The sequence below is a fragment of the Hyperolius riggenbachi genome, chromosome 2 (genome assembly GCF_040937935.1).
Source record: "Hyperolius riggenbachi isolate aHypRig1 chromosome 2, aHypRig1.pri, whole genome shotgun sequence".
Taxonomy (NCBI): Eukaryota; Metazoa; Chordata; class Amphibia; order Anura; family Hyperoliidae; genus Hyperolius; species Hyperolius riggenbachi.
Genome location: NC_090647.1, coordinates 537,693,081 through 537,718,248, shown reverse-complemented (window position 1 = coordinate 537,718,248; position 25,168 = coordinate 537,693,081). Strand labels below are relative to the sequence as shown.

General features: G+C 41.2%; 1 protein-coding gene across 1 annotated transcript in view; it reads left to right on the top strand.

Annotated features, from left to right (window-relative positions):
• The window catches only part of TRPV1 (transient receptor potential cation channel subfamily V member 1), a 56,383-nt gene that overhangs the window by 9,178 nt on the left and 22,037 nt on the right, over positions 1 to 25,168 (top strand). Inside the window, exons 4-9 of the mRNA XM_068266391.1 lie at positions 3,899 to 4,039; positions 6,234 to 6,532; positions 9,147 to 9,323; positions 12,019 to 12,177; positions 12,272 to 12,355; positions 18,154 to 18,224. Coding sequence (XP_068122492.1) covers positions 3,899 to 4,039; positions 6,234 to 6,532; positions 9,147 to 9,323; positions 12,019 to 12,177; positions 12,272 to 12,355; positions 18,154 to 18,224 — 931 coding nt within the window. The remainder of the gene's footprint in view (positions 1 to 3,898; positions 4,040 to 6,233; positions 6,533 to 9,146; positions 9,324 to 12,018; positions 12,178 to 12,271; positions 12,356 to 18,153; positions 18,225 to 25,168) is intronic.

The following is a 25,168-nucleotide window of genomic DNA, read 5'->3' as shown; positions in this document are numbered from 1 at the left end:
ATATTATAGGGGCACGTGGCACCTGGATTGCACATATTATAGGGGTACGTGGCACCTGGATTGCACATATTATAGGGGTATGTGGCACCTGGATTGCACATATTATAGGGGTACGTGGCACATGGATTGCACATATTATAGGGGTATGTGGCAACTGGATTGCACATATTATAGGGGTACGTGGCACCTGGATTGCACATATTATAGGGGCACGTGGCACCTGGATTGCACATATTATAGGGGTACCTGGCACCTGGATTGCACATATTATAGGGGTATGTGGCACCTGGATTGCACATATTATAGGGGTACGTGGCACCTGGATTGCACATATTATAGGGGTATGTGGCACCTGGATTGCACATATTATAGGGGTACGTGGCACCTGGATTGCACATATTATAGGGGTACGTGACACCTGGATTGCACATATTATAGGGGTACGTGACACCTGGATTGCCTTTTAAGTCGAAAACTCCACCCCTCCCTCAAAAAAAAACAAAAAACAAGAAGAAAACTTTTGGTCCCTTTCACACTGTTCAAATTGACGACCTGCTAACGCACTCCATTGCACACCTATGGGGGAAAACACATGACCTGTGTCACGGTTCACCGGAAGTCCTCAATCTGCATGGAAGTCCGAATTCACTCAGAATTTTGCAGATTCCTAGTTTGCATTGGAATATCATGATATTATCATTTATTGTAAATATATTTTCGCGCTAACCAAAAGATTAGCCATGTTAGCGCATAATTGCAAAACTATGTTCACAATGGGCTACAGGTCTGTTTAGAATTTTCGTGTTCCTGCAGCATGCATTTAACATTTTTAGCAATTTATGCGAAGAAACGTACGTACATCACACAAACATACTTTTAGGTAAAATACGGAAGTAACATGTTGGAATTAAAATGGCAAAACGTGCAAAATTCCGATCCAAAAGTCGAAATTCGGAATTCTGGGAAATCTGTCACTTTGTTCTAGTAGATGTACTTTGATATTATCATTAAAGGAATACTATCGATTCACATATTTTTTTCAATTGACACAGGAGTTTTAGTAGCAACCTCTTTGTTTACTGTTATCAAAATACTTTCAAACTTTACTGACGCCAAAACTGACGCCAGACTGAGCCCATGAGGAGAGGGGAAATTCCCCTCACACTTGATCAGTTAACTCTGTGTAGCTCTGTGTGTGACAGAGAGAAAGCTCCCGACAGATGCAGCTTCTGTGTCCTGTATTTCTGACTGAAGTGTCTGAAGAGAGCAGAGGAAATGTAACTGTCACAGCTTTTCATACTGTTTTTGCTTTCAGAGTTTGATATGTTTGATATTTGCTTTCTGTAGTCTGATATGCAACTCTGGATGTGCATTGAAGCAGACACCCCTTCTGCAATTGATTTGTCCCAATATAGCTAAATCCTACCCTCAATAAATTACAGCTTTTGCCTCTGATATTTAACATAAAAAGTAGGAAAATGTTTACACAGGTACTTAGACATTATTTGCACACTGTCATTTTAGAATACTTGGGTATCGATAGTATTCCTTTAACTCAACCGGGTGATCCCGGAAACCACTGTACTTATTTCAATGCAACTTGAAATAGGAGGCTTCATTGTACTAAGATAGTGCAGCACCCAAATTCTTGCTGTAGAGCCCACCATACTCACTGTCATGTTCTGTGTTGCCCAAATCAAAGTAGGCAGAGCCGGGAGAAGGTCCTCCAGCACCCAAGGCTGAGACACCAAAGTGCGCCCCTCCATCCCTCCCACACCACCCATCACACACTGATTGCTATTAGACTAAGAGGCGCCACAGGGCCCACAACCTCCCCAACACCTTAATATCTAAATATCTGGCTTGCAGTCACTGCCATGTATCCCCTTTTCTTATTTATTTCTGCTTCAAACACAATTAGGAATGACAGCTGAATGAAATCTGCGCCCCATCCTACACTGCGCCCTGAGGCTGGAGCCTCTCCAGCCTATGCCTCGGCCCGGCCCTGAAAGTAGGTGCCCAAAAGGATAACAAGGTTATTTGAAAACGACTGTAGGAGATCTTGCACATATTATGTGGCCAATCAAATTCACTTTTTCTCCTTAGTTATCATAGATGATATTTTTACACCTTATCAATAAAATACCCTTTATAGGGTATTTTCTAAAGTGAAAATAAACTTATCATATAATGAATTGTATGTGTAGTACAGCTACGAAAAAGAACATTAGCAGCACACATATGAGTCTCATATTGTTTCTAGTAGAGAAAGAGTTAAGAAACTTCAGTTGTTATCTGTGCAAAAGAGCTTCTCTGAGCTCTCTGACCAAGCTTGGTCAGCTTCAGTGCTGTTTTCTGCAGCACTTATCTCAACCTGTCTCTCACTGTTTCTTGTTTGTTTCTTGTGCAGGAAAGTTCAAAGGGTCATTAGCTCTGCACTGTTTTATAGTTTAAAATACAGAGTGTAATTTGTAAACTGCAAATATTAGAGAATGATGCAAATGTTATAGAAAAAAAGCTCTCTAACTGAAAATGAAAATATGAGACTCTTTTCTTTGCTACTAATGTTCTATTCATTATCCGTACTATACATGCAATTCATTCTATCATAAGTTTGTTTTGGCTTCAGTATCACTTTAAGCCACCAACAAGCAAGGAAATAGCTTAATTTTGTTAGTAATTTTTCACCTACTTTTTGGTACCTTTTTGATTGTAGAATGCTGGAAATTATTTTAAAGAGAAGATCAAAAATGATCTGCTATGAGACAACTTAGGAGAAAAAATGAATTTAATAAGGCCCAATATCGCCAAATCATATCAGAACACAGTAGACAACTTAACCACTTAATCCTATCTGGACGGATATATCCATCCAGTTAGGCTACACTGCTGCCTCTGCTTGGGGCGTGCGATCGCGCACACTCCTGCTCGCACTCTCATGCGTGCTCCCGCCGCCTTCCTTTAGCCCAGAGATCACTGAATGGGAACAAAGTTCCCATTTATTGATCTAAGTCTCCGTATGAAAGACTGACACTGTCAAAGAGATGGCTCCGTCTTTCACAAAGTTTTTACTGTCACATCTTCACATTACTTCCGTATTGCGTAGTAATACTAGGCATTTAGAAGTGAGCTGCGAGGACATCTTGTGGCCGAATAGTAAAATTACATCTGGAAATAAAAATGTCCAGATAGTGGCATTTTTTTACTTTTAAAATTAGCCCCTTACCTCCCACACTCCCTGATAGGTACACATTTTTTTTTTTTATAAAAATAAAAAATATACAATAAAAAAATTACATAAATAGTTACCTTTGGGACTGAACTTTTTTTAATATGTATGTAGTAATGTATATTACTGTTATTTTTTTTTCATATGGGATTATAATAAGCGATGGACGCAAAACTGAAAAAATGCAACTTTATTTCCAAATAAAAGATCGGCACCGTACATTGTGATAGGGACATCATTTAAATGGTGTAATAACCGGGACAAATGGGAAAATAAAATACATGGGTTTTAATTACAGTAGCATGTATTATTTTAAAACTATAATGTCCGAAATAATTATTTTTTTCCATTTTTTTTCTTAATCTTCCTGTTAAAATGGATTTATAATAAATTAATTCTTAGCAAAATGTACCACCCAAAGAAAGCCTAAATGGTGGTGGAAAAAACGAGATATTGATCATTTCATTGTGATAAGTAGTGATAAAGTTATTGGCAAAGGAATGGGGGGTGAAAGTTGCTCGGATGCATAAGGTGAAACAACACTGAAGGCTGAAGTGGTTAATTTACCAGCATCTGTTGATTTAAGACCAGTACCAAAAATGCATTTTTATGTAAGTATGGATATGGTTGGTAAATCTGAGACCTCCTTTGTTTCTTTGTTTCTGGAAGGTCAGACGGCTCTTCACATCGCCATTGAAAGGAGGAACATGAACCTGGTGGAGCTCCTGGTACAACATGGGGCCGATGTCCACGCCAGGGCAGATGGAGAATTCTTTAGAAAGGCCAAAGGAAGGGCTGGATTTTACTTTGGTAAGAGAAGATATTGTAGTATTTTAGATGTACAAAATAACATGAGCAAAGTCAGTCTGTGAAATGTGAATGGGCAGGAAAACCAGGAAAGTTGTAACTTCTATAAAACAATAAATTAATAAAAAACTTACCAGAGAAGATCATCATTCCTTCATTTCTACCATATTAAGGTCCCTAACAAATAAACATTTTTTCAGCATTCCTCATAGTGGCCCATATTCTGATAATTTGTCTCCTGAGCTAATTTCAAACCTTATTAATCAAATAACAGCTTTTCTTTCTGGGTTTTTAATTTGGGTTAAGTTGTCTGGTTGTGAAAGGTAAGGAAGCATTGGGAGTTGTAGAGGTATTGGATAATTCCATTGATTGACTTTTGAGTTTGATACTCTCCAGCCAATGAATGAGTGTCTTAACCCTAATCAGTTACAGTACACTATATGCGCCACAGCTATATGTATGAGTAACTTGATATGTTTCGTGACTCCATGTTCACTTCTTCAAGAGTCACGGACTCAGGGTTAGGAAATATGAATATATTCGGACAAGAGGTAAAAAATGCACACAAAGGAGGTTTTACTCCTTCGTGGTAAATCAGCAAGATGGTTATCAAAGGAGGATTCTCTTTTTGTGGTTTTCATTTGGCTTAAAGCGGAATATAACCCTGCATTTCAACTTTGCTCTAAAACATTATTTACAGTATATTATATGCAACCAGCATTTTTTTTTACTAGATCAGCATTGGAAGGGTTACACAGAGCTTTAAAGTTCCTGGAGAGAACTGCAGACGCATCCGAAGCTTACATAGATACATTTTGTTTACATAAATGTATCTAAGTGTGGAATGTGACTCACTCTCTCTGACTGTGCAGGAGCTGGAGGACAGCCAAAGAGTGTGTAACATTTCTCACTTGTTACATTCTATTTAGTTAAATGTATCTATCTGAACTTCTGCATATCTCTCCACGGAACTTTAAACCTCTGTGTTTAACCCTTCCAATGCTGGTCTAGTAAAAAAAAAAATTCTGGTTGCATATAATATGCTGTAAATAATGTTTTAGAGCAAAGTTGAAATGCAGGGTTATATTCCGCTTTAAGTTGTATGGTTTGGGAAGGTAGGGGAGTATTGGGAGTGGTAGGAGTATTGGATAATCCCATTGATTGTTTTTTTTTCTTGGATTCAACTGAGACCTTCTTTATTTTCTTCTATATACTATATATAGATGCCCATCTCAGCGTATTTTGTGGGTCCACGTGACCTGTTTTTAGATGCTGGATGCACATCAAAATAAGATAAGCTAATAGTATCAGTGCCTAAGGGGCTTTAAAAATGTACATGCATAAAACATACATGACTTTTACTCTACATTTACTTTTATCTGGGCTTCGTATAATGGGATTCAACTCCCTAAACTAAAATTTAAAGAGGGACTCCAGTGAAAATAATGTAATGAACAAAAGTGCTTATTTTTTACAATAATTATTTATAAATGATTTAGTCAGTGTTTGCCAATTGTAAAATCATTCCTCTTCCTGTCTTACATTCTGACATTTATCATATGGTGACATTTTTACTGCTGGCAGGTGACGTCAGTGGAAGTAGCCGCTGCTTTCTTTTTTGGCAGTTGGAAACAGCTGTTATTTCCCACAATGCAACAAGGCTCCCACAGGGTGATGTCAGCAGCATGGTCCTGACATCACGCTGTGGGAGGGGTTTCAACACAATCTCAGCCATACAGAGCCCCCTGATTATTCATTTGAGAAAATGAAAAGACTTCTCATGGGAAAGGGGGTATCAGCTACTGATTGGGATGAAGTTCAATCCTTTGTCATGGTTTATCTTTAAGCACCTACTCTTAGGTACATAAAAGAATATTTGAAAGCATTCCCTGTGTGTAAAATGTTAACTTTTAATGCATAGAACAGTACAAGTTTCATACTGCTGTGCTAATCGGCAAATGTAATCATTGCCGATTAGAAGCTCAATGCTTGGTCTCTTCACTCTGCTTCCTCTCCCTCATTTGCTAAAGAGATTTACAGTTTCCACAGCAATCGACACGATTCAGCAGAGAAGGGGAAGGAGAGCAGAATGAAGAGACTAGACAGAGAGCTTACCCTGCCTGGCAATGATTACATTTGCCAATTAGCAGAGATTGTCAAAGCTGTACATTTCAATGTAATTTTCTGTTGTCTGTAGGGGAGCTGCCCCTGTCTCTGGCAGCCTGCACCAACCAGATACAGATAGTCCAATACCTGCTTCAGAACCAGTACTCTCCAGCCAACATCGCCGCCCGGGACACATTTGGAAACACGGTGCTGCACGCTTTGATTGACATTGCGGACAACACAGCAGAGAACACAAAGTTTGTAACCAAAATGTATGGGGACATTCTATTGCTGGGTGCGCAGATTATGCCTTCCCTGAGACTGGAAGATATTGCAAATAAGAAGGGTCTCACGCCTTTAACTTTAGCAGCAAAAACTGGCAAGATTGGGGTAAGTGGCATTGCTGGTTGTACGATGAGTGGATTATTAGAAGGTAAATAAAGGGGTCTTGAAGGGAAAAAGAGCAACATGGGCAACGATCCACAGGGAGTGATTTAAAGGACCACTATCGCGAAAAAAGTAGGCAGTTAAAAAATGTGACAGATGACAAGTTTTGGGCCAGTCCATCTTTTTAAGGGGGATTCTCAGGGCTTTCTTTGTTTTCAACAGCATTTCCTGAACAGCAGTTTAACTGCCAAAATAGCAAGATACCAGCCGGCTTCCCTAATCACTTGCACACTATTATGTCAGTTAGATTTTGCAACTGTTGTTCAGGAAATGCTGTTGAAAACAAAGAAAGCCCTGAGAATCCCCCTTAAAAAGATGGACTGGCCCAAAACCTGTCATCTGCCACATTTTTTAACTGCCTACTTTTTTCGCGATAGTGGTCCTTTAAAACATTAAAAAAGTAGTTTTTATTAGCATCCTAAACGTATGTTTGTCTCATCAAATTTAAAAACAGAACAAACCTCATGTTATATAAATGTTGTACATACAGTATATGCAGACATGTAAAGGATACCTTAGCCTTACATAATGAATCAGGTCATTTCGGCACTTATTGCTGAGCGCCGAAACTGGGTGCAGCCATAGCACCAGTGCATAAGGGTAATTAGATACCAAATTACATCTCCTTCCAAGTTGCTACAACTCGGAGGGGGAATAGTATTTAACGCCGCCGGGGTTTTCAACCGCAGCAGGGTGATCTGTCATTCAGCTCTCCATGCGCTCAGCACGGCTGAAACATACTTACGCTTACATAAATCCTGTAATTGACGCCCTGTGTGTGTGAGGAGGTGCGTATAGGCTTTACGCACCTCCCATGACCCGGTATCTGCCTCCATTTGCTCCTAATTCCTCCCATTGTGAGGGTCCTGGTCGGCTCACATGGCATCCTCTGATTCAAACATACTGCGATGTGCATGCGCAGTATGTCCTCTTGGGCGCCTTGTGACCATGCTCACCGGAAACCCAGAGTGCTGTTCATGAGCACTCCCGCACCATGACGTTCCAAGAGGTCAGAGAGTGCCGACCGCAAGTCCGCGACTAGTGATGGAAATTCCGGCTCTTCTTGGAGAATCGGCTCTTCTGAATCGGCTCCCATTAAAGATCCGGCTCTTACGGCTCTGAATCGGCTCTTCATTAAATATCACTGGACACCACTCAGAATCGGAGTAAAAGCCCCGCCCCGTCTCCATGACAACTCCAGACTGCTTCTCTGACTGGGGCAATCCCTCCTGCTACTGCTCTGCTCCGCCCCATACACTCCTACAAGCTGCAAGAGTAGGAACTACATCTCCCAGCATGCCTCAGCGCCCTTTATTACACAGCAAATCAGAGCTGTGTGGGGCGGCTGAGGCATCGGCTCTTTCAAAACTGAGAACCGGCTCTTGTCGTTCGCAGCACAGAGCCGTCTCTTAGAGCCGGCTCGTACGCGAACGACCCATCACTACAACTAGGACCCTAACAACGGCAGGAATTAAGAGTAAACAGAGGCAGATGCCGAGTCACGGGAGGTGTGGCAAGCCTGTGCGCACCCCCCCCCCCCCACCCACACACACACACACACGCACACACGCACACACACACACAGGGCATCAATTCACAGGATTCATTTAGGACTAAGGTAGCCTTTTAACAGTGTTCTAATGCTCTGCAATAGCACACTTGTGGGTACCCTAAGGAGATTGGGGCCCCAGGATATTGCCCAGTTTGACCCTATAGAAGCAACAGCCCTGCTGCCGTAATAATTTGGTACTTCCTCCATGTTCACATAGAGTGATGAGCAGTACCGCTAGTCCAGACTAATTACAGAGGTGCTGGTGGGTGAGTGGGACAAGTGCAGGCCAGGGTTTGTCCCACTCAACCACCACTACCTCTATAGGTATATCATGTGTGTTGTCTAGGCTTTGAGAATAGAGGTATGTCATTTCTTCAGTAACCAGTTCTATCTGAATTTATGGAAAATGTAAGTTAACTAAAGACTAAAGTTATATTATTTTATCCAAAGCCAGTGATTGAACTCAAAATGAAGAGAAAAAAAGCAGTTTGTGAACTGTCAGGACAGAAGATAGGAAAATGAAGTAATTAAAAAAATTTATATTTTTTTATTTTTTATTTTAAAGGGACCTGAACTGACATGTGACATGACGAGATGAACATGTGTATGTAGAGTGTCATTCCTACATAGAATGAGGCTATGATTCTTTTTTTCCCCCTCACTGTAAGGGTTAACAATTCAGATGTGTAAATGTCACTATCTTCAATTGGAGCTAGTCAGACTACAGCGTAATTCTTACTGATAAATAATTACAAAACCATTAAACTCTCACCTAGCAAAGGACAACTTTTGCTTGCGTGGCATAAATTTAAAAAAAAGGTCAATAGTTCACAGAACACTTAAAGACTGTGTCACTCAGCTGAGACAATTAAATATTAAACCTATTTTTTTAGCTTTTAAACACAAAATAAAACCTAACAGAATCATATTTAGGAGTAGGAGGCCAGATGCAATTACTCATTTACCATTAGTTACATGTGTTTTCTTTCATTTGCTCCTATGAAGGTTTTTGCCTATATTCTTCGGAGGGAAATAACAAATCCAGAGTGTCGACATCTCTCTAGAAAGTTCACAGAATGGGCTTACGGACCGGTCCACTCTTCTCTTTATGACCTCTCTGGTGTAGACACCACCGAATGTAACTCAGTCCTCGAGATAATTGCCTACAGCAGTGGAACACCAGTGAGTGATTCTTCAATTTGCTCCTGCCCTTCCTATAAAATGAATATCTGAGATATATATACATATATAACACAGTAATGCGTGGAAACAAAAAAAGGCTCACTGCCCAACTTCGAACTGCCAATGGAATATACATCTATATGTATAAAATCGGACGTGTGTGTGTATGTGCCTCCATCACTCAAAAACGCCTTGACCAATTTCAATACAGAACCATTACTACCTTCGAAGATATGTTCTGTGGGTCTTTTGGCACCCCTACACACGTGGGCGGAACCAAAAACAGCCAATCAGATTTTTCCCATTGAAATCAATGGGAAAATTTAAAAGGCTTCCACTCTCCCAGAAATAGACAGAATTTGGCACAGTTGGTCATTTGGTGACAGAGGTTAAAAATTCAGGTAAAGTAGGTGGAGCATAAAATATCCATTTAAATTTCAGCCATTCATTTTAAATGGGAAAATGTAAACTGCAGCCATAGACTGTTAATAGCAGGTTTCTATAACTTGGCTCAGTTGGTCACTGGGAGACTGGGATTAATATTCAGGAAAGAGGATGCAGCCAATCTAAATTCACCTATTGATTTTTAAGGGGAATATTTCAATTGCTGCCATTCTTACACTGTAAACGGCAGAGGCCTCAAACCTGCTACAGACGGTCATTGGGTGACTGGAGTTCTAATTCAGAAAATTCATTCAGTGGTTCATTCAGTGGTAATCTTAACGAACCTCGAGCAGATGTGGATCCAAACTTCCACCACTCCCTCACTCCGATATATGGTATGGTATCCAGGAAGGCCAATATATAAACACAACAAGAACGGCAACTCTAAGTGTAAACCGTTTATTGTAAAAACAATCGGTATAGACCAGATTCCCTGATGACGCTAGATTGCGAAACCGGTCGGAAAGAAGACAGGCGGCACCTTTAATGTCTTATTGGCTGTGAACCAGCTTACACGCACAAGTTTTTATTAGGGGTTCCCAGTTCCTGGGCCCCGTATGTAAGTCTTTGTTTTTATCTTTTTTTTTGCGGTCTATACCGATTGTTTTTACAATAAACGGTTTACACTTAGAGTTGCCGTTCTTGTTGTGTTTATATATTGGCCTTCCTGGATACCATACCATATATCGGAGTGAGGGAGTGGTCAAAGTTTGGATCCATAGCTGCTTGAGGTTCGTTAGGATTACCACTGAATGCGAGACATACAACCTTAGAATGTGGGCACATGGTAAGCCCCTCTTACTCTTTTCTGGTAATGATTGGCCACGAGACAATGTGAGGTTGGAATATCACCGTGGTGAAGTTTTATTGACTGTATTCATTCCTCTTTGATCTGCGCTGACTTCTTAATACTAATTTGGTGGACTTTGGAAGTTGTTCATTCTCGGCGATCATATGTTCTATTTCCTTGGTGCTGATAAACTGTTGGATATATATGTATATCTTTTTTATTTAGATTTTTTTTACCACTAAAATTATATATATATTTTTGGTTAGGGGAAAAAGGTGAAACATTTTAGCCTTTTTCACTAGCATGTTTTGTAAGCAGAAAGCAAGCTTTACTTGCTTTTGAAGAACAAGTTTTGACTGAAGAAGCACCTCCAGATTATTTTTCCAAATAGAATACAGTATATTTTTTTGCACTAAATAATTATCAAAAATAAAATAAAAGTGTGAAAAACACAGTACATTCCGTTTGAAGGCAAGAGTGCTGTACTACTACCATTGTGCAGTAGAGGAGAGATCAATTCTAAGGAGGGAATCTCAGCACTAGTGAATTGGTTTAGTACAAAATCACTGCAGCCCAATTCAATTTTGCAACTTAGTTGTTTTGATCACTACCAGCATTCCAGCTTGTTGTAAGTGTGTGGTTTGAATGTAGAGGCTTATTGATTGTCTGTACTACAACTGGAATCAGAAAATAATATAGTAGCATTGGCAGCCTGGTGGCGTAGTTGTTAGCGCTCTCACCTTGCAACGCTGGGTCCCCGGTTTGAATCCCAACATCTGCAAGGAGTTTGTATGTTCTCCCCGTGTCTGTGTGGGTTTCCTCCGGGCACTCCGGTTTCCTCACACATCCCAAAAACATACAGATAAGTTAATTGGCTTCCCTCTAAATTGGCCCAAGACTATGATACATACACTACACGATACATTGATAGACATAAGACTGTGGTGAGACACCAAATTGTGCCCCTCCATCCCTCCCACCCCAGCCGTCACACACTGATTGCTATTACACTAAGAGGCTCCTCCCCATCCCTCCCACCCCAGCCGTCACACACTGATTGCTATTACACTAAGAGGCTCCTCCCCATCCCTTCCACCCCAGCCGTCACACACTGATTGCTATTAGACTAAGAGGCGGCCCAAGGCACCCAACACCTTAGTCTCTAGTTATCTGGCTTGCAGTCACTGCCATGTATCCCCATTTCTTATTTATCTCTGCTTTTAACACAATAGGGGAATGTTAGCTGAATGAGTTGTGTGCCCCCTCCTACACTGCGCCCTGAGGCGGGAGCCTCTCTCGCCTCGGCCCGGCAGGGATTAGATTGTGAGCCCCTCTGCGGGACAGTTCATTGACAAGATAATATACTCTGTACAGCCCTGCCGAAGATGTTGGTGCTATATAAGTACTAAATAATAATAATAGTATATACATTACTATATATTTCATGTTCATGCTCTACAGAACCGCCATGACATGCTTCTAGTGGAGCCGCTCAACAAACTGTTACAAGACAAGTGGGATCACTTTGTTAAACGCGTATTTTATTTCAACTTCCTGGCCTATGTGACGTACGTCATCATCTTCACCATAGCTGCTTATCACAGGCCGGTGGACGGAATGGTAAGCCCATCCTTTATGTATGTTTATTACGTTATTACTATGGTTGATGTCGCTGTGGTTAGGTCGGATTCATTTTAATACTATCTGTTTTTAGCCCCCCTTTCCAGCAGACAACACGCTTCGCACCACAGGGGAGCTGATCACTGTTGCAGGTGGAGTCTATTTCTTTATTAGAGGGGTAAGTCGCCTTGCCTAAGGCCTCATTCACGCCTAAAATTGAAAAACGCAAATGCAGGCATTTTGCGTTTTTGTGCAATTTTTCCCCCTCCCGGCGCTCCACTGCGCGCTGTGCTTCTGGTAAAATCGCTTTTGTAAGTGCTTTTCCAGAGCGGTTTTGTAATTCACTACCTGATGCAAGTCAAGAAGTGAACTCTTTGACTCGGAAAAGAATAAATACAATGTATTTATTCTTAAAAACACGATCGCAATCGCTGCACAAAGCGATTTTAGCACTCTTCCTATACCTTCCATTATTGCAAAAACGCCCCAAAAATGGTACAGGCAGTGCTTTGCCGACGGATGCAACGCGCTGATATGAACCTTCTCATAGAGATGCATTGCACAAGCGGTTTTTATGGGCGATTTTGAAAATCCCCTGCACTTGAAAAAAAGGGCAAAGATGCCCCTAGTGTGAGCGAGCCCTAAATTAAATGTATTAAACAAGCCTCTATGATCAAAATGATGCAGCGGATGATCTGGTACTTCCCGAGAATGATCAGCTTCTGCTCTCAGATTTCTCTGCTTTAAAGCAAACCTGGAGCGGAAAAAACCCCCAAAATAATTAGTTTTATGTGTAGAACGGATAAGGAATAGAACATTAGTAGCAAAGAAAAGAGTCTCATATTTTCAGTTTTATAGCTTATTTTTAATAACATCTCAGCATTCTGTCACAGTTGAAGTTTAGAAACCACACTCTGTCTTTTATACTATAAAACAAAGCAGACATAATGGCCCTTTGACCTTTCCTGCAGTAAAACCTTATCTCAAGCTGCCTCTCACTGTTCAATGCTGCAGAAAACAGGACTGTATTCCACCCAGTGAGTGGATGAGCTCAGAGACGCTCTTTTGCATATATACCCATTGAAGTTTTTTAATTCTTCCTGTACTGTATACTCTTTACTTTGCTATGTATGTTCTATTTCTTATCTGTACTACACGTAGAATTCATTATATCATGTTAATCTTCGCTTCAGGTTTCCTTTAAAGTGATATAATTATAGGCTTAAGGAGACACTGAAGCGAAAAAGAAAAATGATGATATAATGAATTCGTTGTGTAGTACGGATAATTACTAGAACATTAGTAGCAAAGAAAATATTCTCATATTTTTATTTTCAGTTATATAGTGTTTTTATAACATTGCATCATTCTCTAATATTTGCAGTTTACACACTACTCGGCATTCTAAATGATTTTACAGAGCAGGCCAGCGAACTATTGAACTGTCCAACAGCAAAGAACCCCAAAGCAACCTCTCTCCCAGGACAACCGCCTGGTCCACCGGTGCACAATCCCTCTGTGGGTCACCACCTCCACATGTAATAGTCCAGAATGAGAATTAATTTGCATTAAACGCAAGTTTAATATCACCAGTAGAGTGCCTCCTTCATTCTCATTCTGAACTATTGAACTGTTCTCTGCAAATAAAAAGAAAATACAGTGACTGACAGTTGAGATAACAAGCTTGAGAAGACGGAGCTCTCTGCGACTTTGAAAGTCGTGGAGCTCAACGGCTCTTTTGCATAGATAACTGGAGTTTCTTAACTCTTCCTGTACTGGAAACAATATTAGACATATGTCTCTGCTCCTAATGTTTTATTTCTAAGCTGTACTACACATAAAAATCATCATATCATATTTTTTTCCCACTTCAGTGTCTCTTTAAAGCGCACTTAAACTGAAATGTGACATAATGAGATAAACATCAGTACATACAGTACTAAGCCTACTAGCGCAGGCAATTCGTTTTATCTGGCTGAGCAAACACTGCTGATATAACAAAAGAAGAGCTGAAAAATTTAGATGTTGATCACTATTTTTTTTTGTTAACAGCTGAATGAACCAGGTAGTACCTTACACTGAAATGGCTGCAGTGCTGACTTCGGAGATAAAGTGTAACCCCTTAAATTGAAAGTAGAAATTATAATTCATAGGTTTCCTTTCAGTTCAGGTTTGCATAAATAAAATCAATTGAAAATTGTTGTTTTCAAAGTGCAGGGCCATTCAAAAAGTAACAGCCGTTTTTATTTAATCAATTATTTTTTATTTTATTTTAACCCCCCGGGATGTCTTTTTAGATGGTTTTCAATCCCTTTGTTGTAGCAGGATCACACTCCTCACCATGGGTTGGAAGGATTGGGGGTGGGGGGGGGGGAGGTTCATGTTAATGCTGCTGAACAAACAGTTACCACCATTCTGTAGTCACATGACAAACGGTACAGGTAAAGGAGAGGATAATCTGACCTTGTGTGGCACATAAAAGCAAATGGCTTTTACTTAGTGGATAATCCTTGCACTCTAAAAAAGAAGACTGTGGGGTATAAATTTAATTCATACAAGTATTCCCGACCATAGATTCAAATGATCATATACTGTATATTAAAGCAGAATATAAACCAGCATTTCAACTTTGCTCTAAAACATTATTTACAGCATATTATATGCAACCAGCATTTTTTTTACTAGACCAGCATTTGAAGGGTTACACACAGAGCTTTAAAGTTCCGTGCAGAGAAATGCTGCTGCAGCCGAAGTTAGATAATGACACATTTAAGTAAACACAATGTAACAAGTGAGAAATGTGACACACTCTCTGACTGTGCAGGAGCTCCCAGACACAGAGAGAGAGTGAGTCACATTCCTCACTTGTTATCTTGTGTTTACTTAAATGTATCATTATCCAACTTCGGCTGCGGCAGAATTTCTCTGCACGGAACTTTAAAGCTCTGTGTGTAATGCTTTCAATGCTGGTCTAGTAAAAAAAAAAATGCTGGTTGCATATAATATGCTGCAAATAATGTTTTAGAGCAAAGTTGAAATGCAGGGTTATATTCCGCTTTATGGTGGCCATACATGGTACAATAAAAACGTTTGATTATCCCGTTTATTCGATTTAAATGATCGAATCGAATGAAAGTTGAAAATATTTTTTTTTTCGATCAAGAAATTCGAACCATTATCCTGTTTTTTCGCGAATAATCTGATCGGACATGCTGGAAAAATCTTTATATTCGATCTAACGGAATAGTCAAACTAAATTATCTAACCAGAAAAAAAAAATTGTACCATGTATGGCTATCTTTAAGAGGACATCTGCTGGTAAATGTGGCTATGAAAACAGCAATGATGTCCTGAAATAATTCAAAGCAGCCAATTGGATTTCTTTTGGTGCAGTTTAAAAAATGTCAAATGAAATGACTGGTTAGAAGCATCATTAGAATACACAACAGTGGGGGAACATATTAAAACCTACAAAATATTGGTAGGTTTTTAGAAATCTGTGCAGAACTGTCTCAGACACATTCAGAAATCACCAGGTGCAATTACCTTCTAAAACTAGGAGGAGCTAGGACATTTTCTCAGACAGTGCAGTGAGTGAGGGATATTGCTCTTGCTGAGGTAATCAATACATCTGCTGAGTTGATAAATCTGGCCCAGTGAATTTACCACATTTTTCTTGATGACATTTTAATCCCACCCAAATGTTATGCATTTTTGCTGATAAATTACTCCCTGTTCTTATCTGGGACCCCGATTGTTAGATATCTCCGCCAACATGTATTTCCTCTCAGCTGCTGTCCCTATTTCGTATTCTATATTTGTAAAAAAGAAAAATAAATAATAAGAGATTAAACTAACACTAACCAGAGAAGCCAAAAAAAATTATAATGAACAAAAGAGTGTAAATATAGATTGCTGAATCCATTAAAAAATAAAAGCTAAATAAAGGGACAGTAAGGGCCCGTTTCCACTATCGCGAATCCGCATGCGGGCAACGCATGCGGATTCGCACAGTCAGTACAAGTGGATGGGACTGTTTCCACTTGTGCGTTTCCCCGCACGTTTTTCTGTGCAGAAAAAATCTGCAGGGTAGGGGCCTCAGAATTCGCCTGCGTGTGGAATGCAGGCGAATCGCACGCAATGTATTTAATAGGGAAATCGCATGCGTTTTCCCCATGCGTTTTTTGCCGCGATTTCGCATGCGATTTCGCATAGGTACCCATGTTAATTCACACAGGCAGTGACATGGTTAAAATCGCATACAGCCTTAAGGGCTCTTTTCCACTATGAAATGCGATCGCGATTGCGATCGCGATTACGATCGCGATCGCAATCGCGTTTCAATTTCCACCATGCGATTGCGATTGCGATTGAGCTACTATACTCATTATAGTACAGCTCAATCGCATACAAAACGCGGCAGGACGACGATTGCGCTTTGACCAAAATCGCATCGCAATCGGATCGCACTAATGGAAAATGCTGCTGCAGTTTCCATTAGTTTAATGTACCTTGCGATTTGCGATTAGAAGCAAATCGCAAATCGCAGGCTAGTGGAAAAAGGCCCTAAATCGCATGCGAAATCGCGGCAAAAAACGCATGCGGAATCGCACCCGCATGCGATTTGCCTGCGGTGATTCGCCGGCGATTTCGTAACGCTATAGTGGAAACGGGCCCTGAGTATACACTTATATATACACTTATGTCTGTGCCTCTAAGAGGGGGACGAACGGACCCTAAAATGCCTCTGTAAGATGGCAACTATAAAAGGTTGCCATCTTCACCTTCTGAAAAAGGGACAAAAACTGCTGTTCTGAATCATGCAATTCATGCAATCACCTTATACTATCAGTTTTTATGGAATCAAATCCTCCCCTTCCCACCATGTCTCATCTTGAAGAATTTCCTATTTAGTGAAAATCAGTGTAAAAATGTACTTTGAAACTATGTTAAGGTGGCCACACATGATAGAATAAAATTATCTGATTTTACGACAATTTGATAAAAACGATCAGATTTTCCAAAAAATAAAAAGCTTTTTTTTTTTAATTCGAGCAAGAAATCTTCCAATACATACATAGACATATGACTATCGTAGGGATTAGATTGTGAGCCCCTCAGAGGGACAGTTAAGTGATAAGACAATATACTATGTACAGCGCTGCGGAAGATGTCGGCGCTATATAAATACTAAATAATAATAATAAGATTTCCTGTTTTTATTCGATAAAAGTATATCAAGAGTGGTGGATTTTTCTGATCAAGCAATTTTCTCAGTTTTCAATCATTTTTTCATAATTGGGTATAAATTGACCACATGTGTGTGGTACATTGGTCAGATTTTTTAAATGTTACAATCAGTCAGAAAAATTTATTACAATTCTTGAATTTAAAAGATATTTTAAAAATTGTGTGGTGTGTGGCCACCTTCAGACTTATAATACGTCATAAAATAATACTTCCTTCTAGTTGAAGGAGAGGGAGGAAAGAGAGAGCTCTGAGTATATAATTACATTTTCGAACTCTATGTATGTTTAAACAGAAACAAAAAAAAAAAAAAAAAACTCCCTACTCCATAGAGCCAAATTAATCCATGCCATGCACTGATGAGGATCAAACAATCCGAAACAGTCTGTATGCATGTTGGATTATTATGGCTCTGTACAATTTAACAAGCTGACACATCATTTCATTCCAGCAGTTCTGGAGGTGTGTTTAGCTTCTAAGGGAAACAATGGTTAATTTGCATATATTCAGCAGTGATGCACTGGGAGACATCTCAAGCTCACTCCAACCTGAATTATCGCAAATTCTTTCTGTTTTAGGAAAGCAATTTTTTTTGTTTTTCTTAACATCTTAGTAAGGGGGCTTTTAGGACCATTGTAGTCCCTTACACACTCCAATGAGTTCTGGGTCACCATGAGCTTGCTGGTTAGTCTGTTTAAACAGAAATAAGCTTGTTTTTGGCTCTTCTAGATCCAGTATTTCATGCAAAGACGTCCAACTGTAAAGGCGCTGCTCACCGACAGCCACAGCGAAGTCTTGTTGTAAGTACTGCCATTTACTTATGTCTTAATCAAAATGTATGGAGCAATAATAAATATAAGTATATACTTATATATTTTTTAACCAGTTTAGCCTATCTGGACAAACTTATTCATCCAGATAGGCTCTGCTGCTGCTGCCGCCGCATGGTGCGCTTGATCGGGCGCGCTCCCGCTCGCGCTCCCGCCGCTAGCCCTCCGATCAGTGAATGGGAATGTAATTCTCATTCACCGATCTAAGTCCCCCGGAGAAATACTATTCAGAGAGCGCAGTATTTCTGCACGGAAAAAAGTTTCCCAGCCTCTTTGTAGTTCCTGGATGCCAGATCGTTCGCATCCAGGACTTTTTTGACTGCGGCCATCTTGTGGCCAAATAGTAAACTGCACCCACATACATTTTTTATTAAACAATTAGCTGTTTCCCTCCCACACCAAAAATTACCCAAATACATTTTTTTATTTAAAAAAAAATTGAAAACAAATTCAATAAAAAACAAAACAAAACATAAATAGTTACCCAAGGGTCTGAACTTTTGAAATATGCATGTCAAGAGAGTAAGTTATTTTAAATTATAAGCTTATAAATAGTGATGGACGCAAATTAAAAAAATGCATATTTATTTCTAAATAAAATATCGGCGCCATAAATTGTGATAGGGACATCATTTAAACGGTGTAATAACCGGGACAAATGGGCAAATAAAATACATGAGTTTTAATTACGGTAGCGTAGATTAATTTCAAACAATAATGGCCAAAACCTGAGAAATAATGAATTTTTTTCATTTCTTTCTTAATCTCCCTGTTAAAATGGATTTAGAAAAAAATAATTCTTAGCAAAATGTACTACCCAAAGAAAACCTAATTAGTGGAATAGAGAGGAAGAAACGAGGCACTGAAGCAATGAAGGTGTACCTTTAATCCTAGGTTGTAGACACAGCGGGGTGTACAGTGGGGGTGAGGGGAAGGCCTGACAGCTGTTTCGCTTAGAAAAGCTTCTTCAGAGGCGCGTAGTAAAGAACAAACTGACCCAAGTATTATGCAGCCATAAATAGTTTCACTTACCGCCTCTCGGTGGTTAGCAACGCCCTCCGAGTCCTGGCCGCAGTGTCCGGCATATTGGCTCCGCCCCCGGAAGTGATGCGCACTATGCTTCGACCTGTAGGGAAGCGGCAAGTCTCCCTGCTTCCTGTGTCGCATCATACGTCGGGTTACGCGTCACAGCCTGCCTACTCATTGGCCGTATCTCGGGTTTGTTGCCATAGTGATCATAAACAGTTGCTGCATAAATACAAGGGGACACAATCGTCATTTAAAAACATATAAATGGTGATCATAAACTTGTTCATTAGTAGCCAGATAACTCCTACAGACTAAGGAGGGGAAACTTAGAGAATTTAACAAGATAATCAATATTTAGATAGAAAGCAGTGAAGTTCGTTTCTTTCATTAAGTCCCAGGGGGCCGCACGCTCCAGTTTCAGAAATTAGCCTAGCTTCATTCTGGAGCAGTGCTTGCTCATGATTACCTCCTCTATGGGGTATGGGGATTTGTTTTAGACCCATAAACTGCAGTGAGGCTGCGCTACCATTATGACAATCTCGCATGTGTTTAATGAATCTGCCAGCTCCTATGCCTGTTACTATAGAATTGACATGTTCTTGGAATCTGGTGCAAATCATGCGAGTAGTCTGTCCTATATAGAACCTATTGCATGAACATATGACTGCATATACTGTATTTTTAGATCGGCAATGCAGGAATTGATTAAATTTGATGAATTTAGCACCAAGATATGTGCTTTTGCCAGTTTTGAATTGTGCACAATGATTACAATTTCCGCATCTAAAATTGCCAACTGGGGTGTATTTTTGCAACCAATTTAATTCATGCAATTCTCTGAACTCACTGTTGGTGACAATGTCACCAATTGTGCGTGCCCTTCTGAATGAAACCAGAGGTTTGTGGCTGACAACTCCAGATGGACCCATGCCCATCTGGAGCTCACACCAATGTTTCTGAATTATTGCCTTGATTCTATCTGACATGGGCGAATAATCGAATACACAGGTAAAGGGCCGCCCACCAGATCTAGAGCTGTTGACAGCTCTCTTCCTGTATGTCAGAAGGTCCTCTCGATTACGGGCATCAGCCCTACGAAAGGCCTGGTTCAGATCGCTCATATCATATCCCCTAATGGACAATCTGATGGCCAGTTCTCTGCTCTGTTGGATGAAATCATCCCTTTTGGAATTATTCCTTTTTAGCCGAACGAACTGTCCATAGGGGATTGATTGGATCGTGTGAGGCGGATGATAGCTAGACTGGAGGAGCACGGAGTTGGTGGCTGTGGTTTTTCGATGTCCCCTACATTGTATGTGTCCCTCTTCAACATACAGTTCCAGGTCCAAAAAGTGCAGTGTAGGACTAGCCACTACACCTGTGAACTGCATGTTGAGGTCATTGCAATTAATGTATCTAAGGAATTCATCGAATTCACCCTCCGTGCCCCTCCAAGTCATCACCACATCGTCCACATATCGGTACCAATGGCCAATCTTGTTTTTAAAAGGGTTAGTGGTCCCTAGTATATACCTTTTCTCCCAGAACCAGAGGAAAAGATTCGAGAACGTTGGGGCTACCGGAGTTCCCATGGCTACTCCGGATCTCTGATGGTACCATTTGTTATTAAACAAAAAGACATTGTGTGATATGACAAACTTAAGGCATTGCACGAGATAGTCAACCCATTGGGGTTCCTCCCCACATTCAAGTAGCAACTCTCCTATCACCCGAACCCCCTGGTCTTGGGGGATACGGGTGTAGAGATTGACCACGTCAATAGAGGCCAGGATTTCGTTCTCCCCAAGTTCCACGCCCTCGACTCTGCCCAGGGTGTCCAAGGTGTCAGCCAGGTGGGTGCGTACCATCCTCAAAAAAGGTCGTAGTTTGAAGTCCAAAAATTTGGATAAAGGTTCTGTAAGAGAACCCCTAGCTGACACTATCGGACGCCCCGGGGGAGAGGTCGGATTCTTGTGGACCTTGGGGAGAAAATACCAGACAGGTTTTCTCGGGTATTCTGGTAATAGTCCCTCCCCCATCTGTTTAGTGATGAATCCCCTTTCCACCCCCTGTCTCAACAAGCCCTGTAATAGGGTCTTATATTGTGGTATGGGATTAGCCTTTAACTTGGCATAAAAGCCATCGGGTCCCTCTAGCTGTCTGAGAGCTTCCCCTAAATAAAATTCCTTGGACATCACTACGAGGTTTCCCCCCTTGTCGGCCCTTTTCAAGACTATTTGTTGATTGTTCTTTAGCCACTCTAAGGCAGTTTTTTCTTCCTTTGTTATATTGGGATTGGCCTCTGGATATATTAGGGCCTGGATGTCCTGCAAAACTTTCCAATTGAAAATGTCCACCGGTGAACCCTTTTAAAAACAAGATTGGCCATTGGTACCGATATGTGGACGATGTGGTGATGACTTGGAGGGGCACGGAGGGTGAATTCGATGAATTCCTTAGATACATTAATTGCAATGACCTCAACATGCAGTTCACAGGTGTAGTGGCTAGTCCTACACTGCACTTTTTGGACCTGGAACTGTATGTTGAAGAGGGACACATACAATGTAGGGGACATCGAAAAACCACAGCCACCAACTCCGTGCTCCTCCAGTCTAGCTATCATCCGCCTCACACGATCCAATCAATCCCCTATGGACAGTTCGTTCGGCTAAAAAGGAATAATTCCAAAAGGGATGATTTCATCCAACAGAGCAGAGAACTGGCCATCAGATTGTCCATTAGGGGATATGATATGAGCGATCTGAACCAGGCCTTTCGTAGGGCTGATGCCCGTAATCGAGAGGACCTTCTGACATACAGGAAGAGAGCTGTCAACAGCTCTAGATCTGGTGGGCGGCCCTTTACCTGTGTATTCGATTATTCGCCCATGTCAGATAGAATCAAGGCAATAATTCAGAAACATTGGTGTGAGCTCCAGATGGGCATGGGTCCATCTGGAGTTGTCAGCCACAAACCTCTGGTTTCATTCAGAAGGGCACGCACAATTGGTGACATTGTCACCAACAGTGAGTTCAGAGAATTGCATGAATTAAATTGGTTGCAAAAATACACCCCAGTTGGCAATTTTAGATGCGGAAATTGTAATCATTGTGCACAATTCAAAACTGGCAAAAGCACATATCTTGGTGCTAAATTCATCAAATTTAATCAATTCCTGCATTGCCGATCTAAAAATACAGTATATGCAGTCATATGTTCATGCAATAGGTTCTCTATAGGACAGACTACTCGCATGATTTGCACCAGATTCCAAGAACATGTCAATTCTATAGTAACAGGCATAGGAGCTGGCAGATTCATTAAACACATGCGAGATTGTCATAATGGTAGCGCAGCCTCACTGCAGTTTATGGGTCTAAAACAAATCCCCATACCCCATAGAGGAGGTAATCATGAGCAAGCACTGCTCCAGAATGAAGCTAGGCTAATTTCTGAAACTGGAGCGTGCGGCCCCCTGGGACTTAATGAAAGAAACGAACTTCACTGCTTTCTATCTAAATATTGATTATCTTGTTAAATTCTCTAAGTTTCCCCTCCTTAGTCTGTAGGAGTTATCTGGCTACTAATGAACAAGTTTATGATCACCATTTATATGTTTTTAAATGACGATTGTGTCCCCTTGTATTTATGCAGCAACTGTTTATGATCACTATGGCAACAAACCCGAGATGCGGCCAGCGAGTAGGCAGGCTGTGACGCGTAACCCGACGTATGATGCGACACAGGAAGCAGGGAGACTTGCCGCTTCCCTACAGGTCGAAGCATAGTGCGCATCACTTCCGGGGGCGGAGCCAATATGCCGGACACTGCGGCCAGGACTCGGAGGGCGTTGCTAACCACCGAGAGGCGGTAAGTGAAACTATTTATGGCTGCATAATACTTGGGTCAGTTTGTTCTTTACTACGCGCCTCTGAAGAAGCTTTTCTAAGCGAAACAGCTGTCAGGCCTTCCCCTCACCCCCACTGTACACCCCGCTGTGTCTACAACCTAGGATTAAAGGTACACCTTCATTGCTTCAGTGCCTCGTTTCTTCCTCTCTATTCCATACATCATTGTTTGTTCCCGGGAGCACGCTGCAAGATGAAGTACGTGATCCAGGTTATCCCTTGACCTCCCTACCCGCAACTAGTGCCAGTCTGTCTCTCTCTTTATTGATGAAAACCTAATTAGTGGCGGAAAAAACAAGATATAGATGAATTAATTGTGATAAGTAGCAATAAAGTTATTGGCGAATGAATGGGAGGTGAACGTTTTCTCGGATACATGAGGTTTTCGACACTGTGGTGCTGAACCGGTTAATATTTAAATTTGACTGAAATAAACCAACAAAGTGCAATAGCAATTCAAAAAGTAATGGTGCGTTCACATGCGTACACATGCGCAAACAGTGACGCCTGAAAGGATCCCCAATGAAACTGACGAAACTAGTAGGGAGGAGCCTGATAAAGAAGCGAACGTGAGGGGTCCATCGGGGGTGTTTGAAGCGGTGGAGTGTGAAGTGCACTGGAAAAAAGGGCGCAGGGAATGGCTGCTAGTAGGCTAGGACTACAGTGATATTCTAATACTGGATTCCAATAGTAAAATATCGGTAATCTTTACCGATACTTTACTATGGCTAAACCTAACCCTACTCTCACACAGAACCCTCCACTACCAAAGCCTAACCTCTAAGACTCCGTTAGTGCCTGACCCTAAGATCCCCCCTGGTGGTGCCTAACCCTAAGACCCCCCCCCCCAGTGATGTATAATAATAACCCCCCCCCCCACTCCAGGGGGTGCCTAATCCTAAGACCCCCTGAGTGAGTTCTAACCCTAAGACCCTCCCCCCGGTGGCACCTAACCCTAAGCCCCCTGCCTGAACCTTAAACCCCCTGCTGCAAAGCTGTGATTTGTAAAAAAGAAGGTAAATTTGGGCGCCAGGAAATTGCACCGCAAATCCACGATTAGCGGCAAACAATGTCAATTTTGCACCCGGAGGCATGCGGATATGCAAATTGTGGCATATGCAATACTGCAATTTGCATATCAACATGCCTTGGCACCCGCAATTCTATCAGGCACAAATGGGAGCCAAAATGTACCTTTTTTGATGCTAATCAGGCGCCTACAGGCACTTGAGCGCCAACCCCAGTGCGACCAAATTGCTCTCCTTTGCCGTAAATCACGGCTCCTGTGCCTTTTTTTTCCTGCCGTCTTAAAAGAAGTCTGGGCAGAGAGGGGATCGGATCCAAAAGATTCCACCTTGAGAGTATGCATTTTAAAAAGATAATGAATAATTACATTGAAGTATGCTGTACTGAGGTTTCCAAATTAAGGCGTTCAGCTTATGGCAAAGGGTGCATTCTGGCAAAGATTAGGACATATGGTATAAAAGCACTATGGGCCATATTCACTTTTTTTCTTCTAAGGTGATATTTTCACATTATTAATAAAATGCATTTTAAAGGGACCCTTTAAATTTCACTTACCTGGGGCTTCCTCCAGCCCACCGTAGACCGCAATGTCCCCCTAGCATCCTCCTGGCTCCTCTCCGTGTCCCGCTAGTGGCTCAGTAACCGGCGACAATTCCTGGATCTGGATGTCGGACGCTACATGCCATCACGGCGGCCGGCGTGACAGTACTGCGCATGTGCGGTTCAGAGTTAGAAAAACGTGCATGCGCATTAATGTTACCCAGGCCCTATTGCCTCACTGTCACCAAAGACAGAGAGAGAGAGGGAAGCGTGTCATCTCCCCTCCCACATTCCTGCTCCTCATTGATTGGTTGAGAGCATTTCAAAAGTGAACATGAAATGACCACAAAATGTATTTCTTAAAATCCATACACCACTGTGTACCATGACAAAAAGTACAATATTATT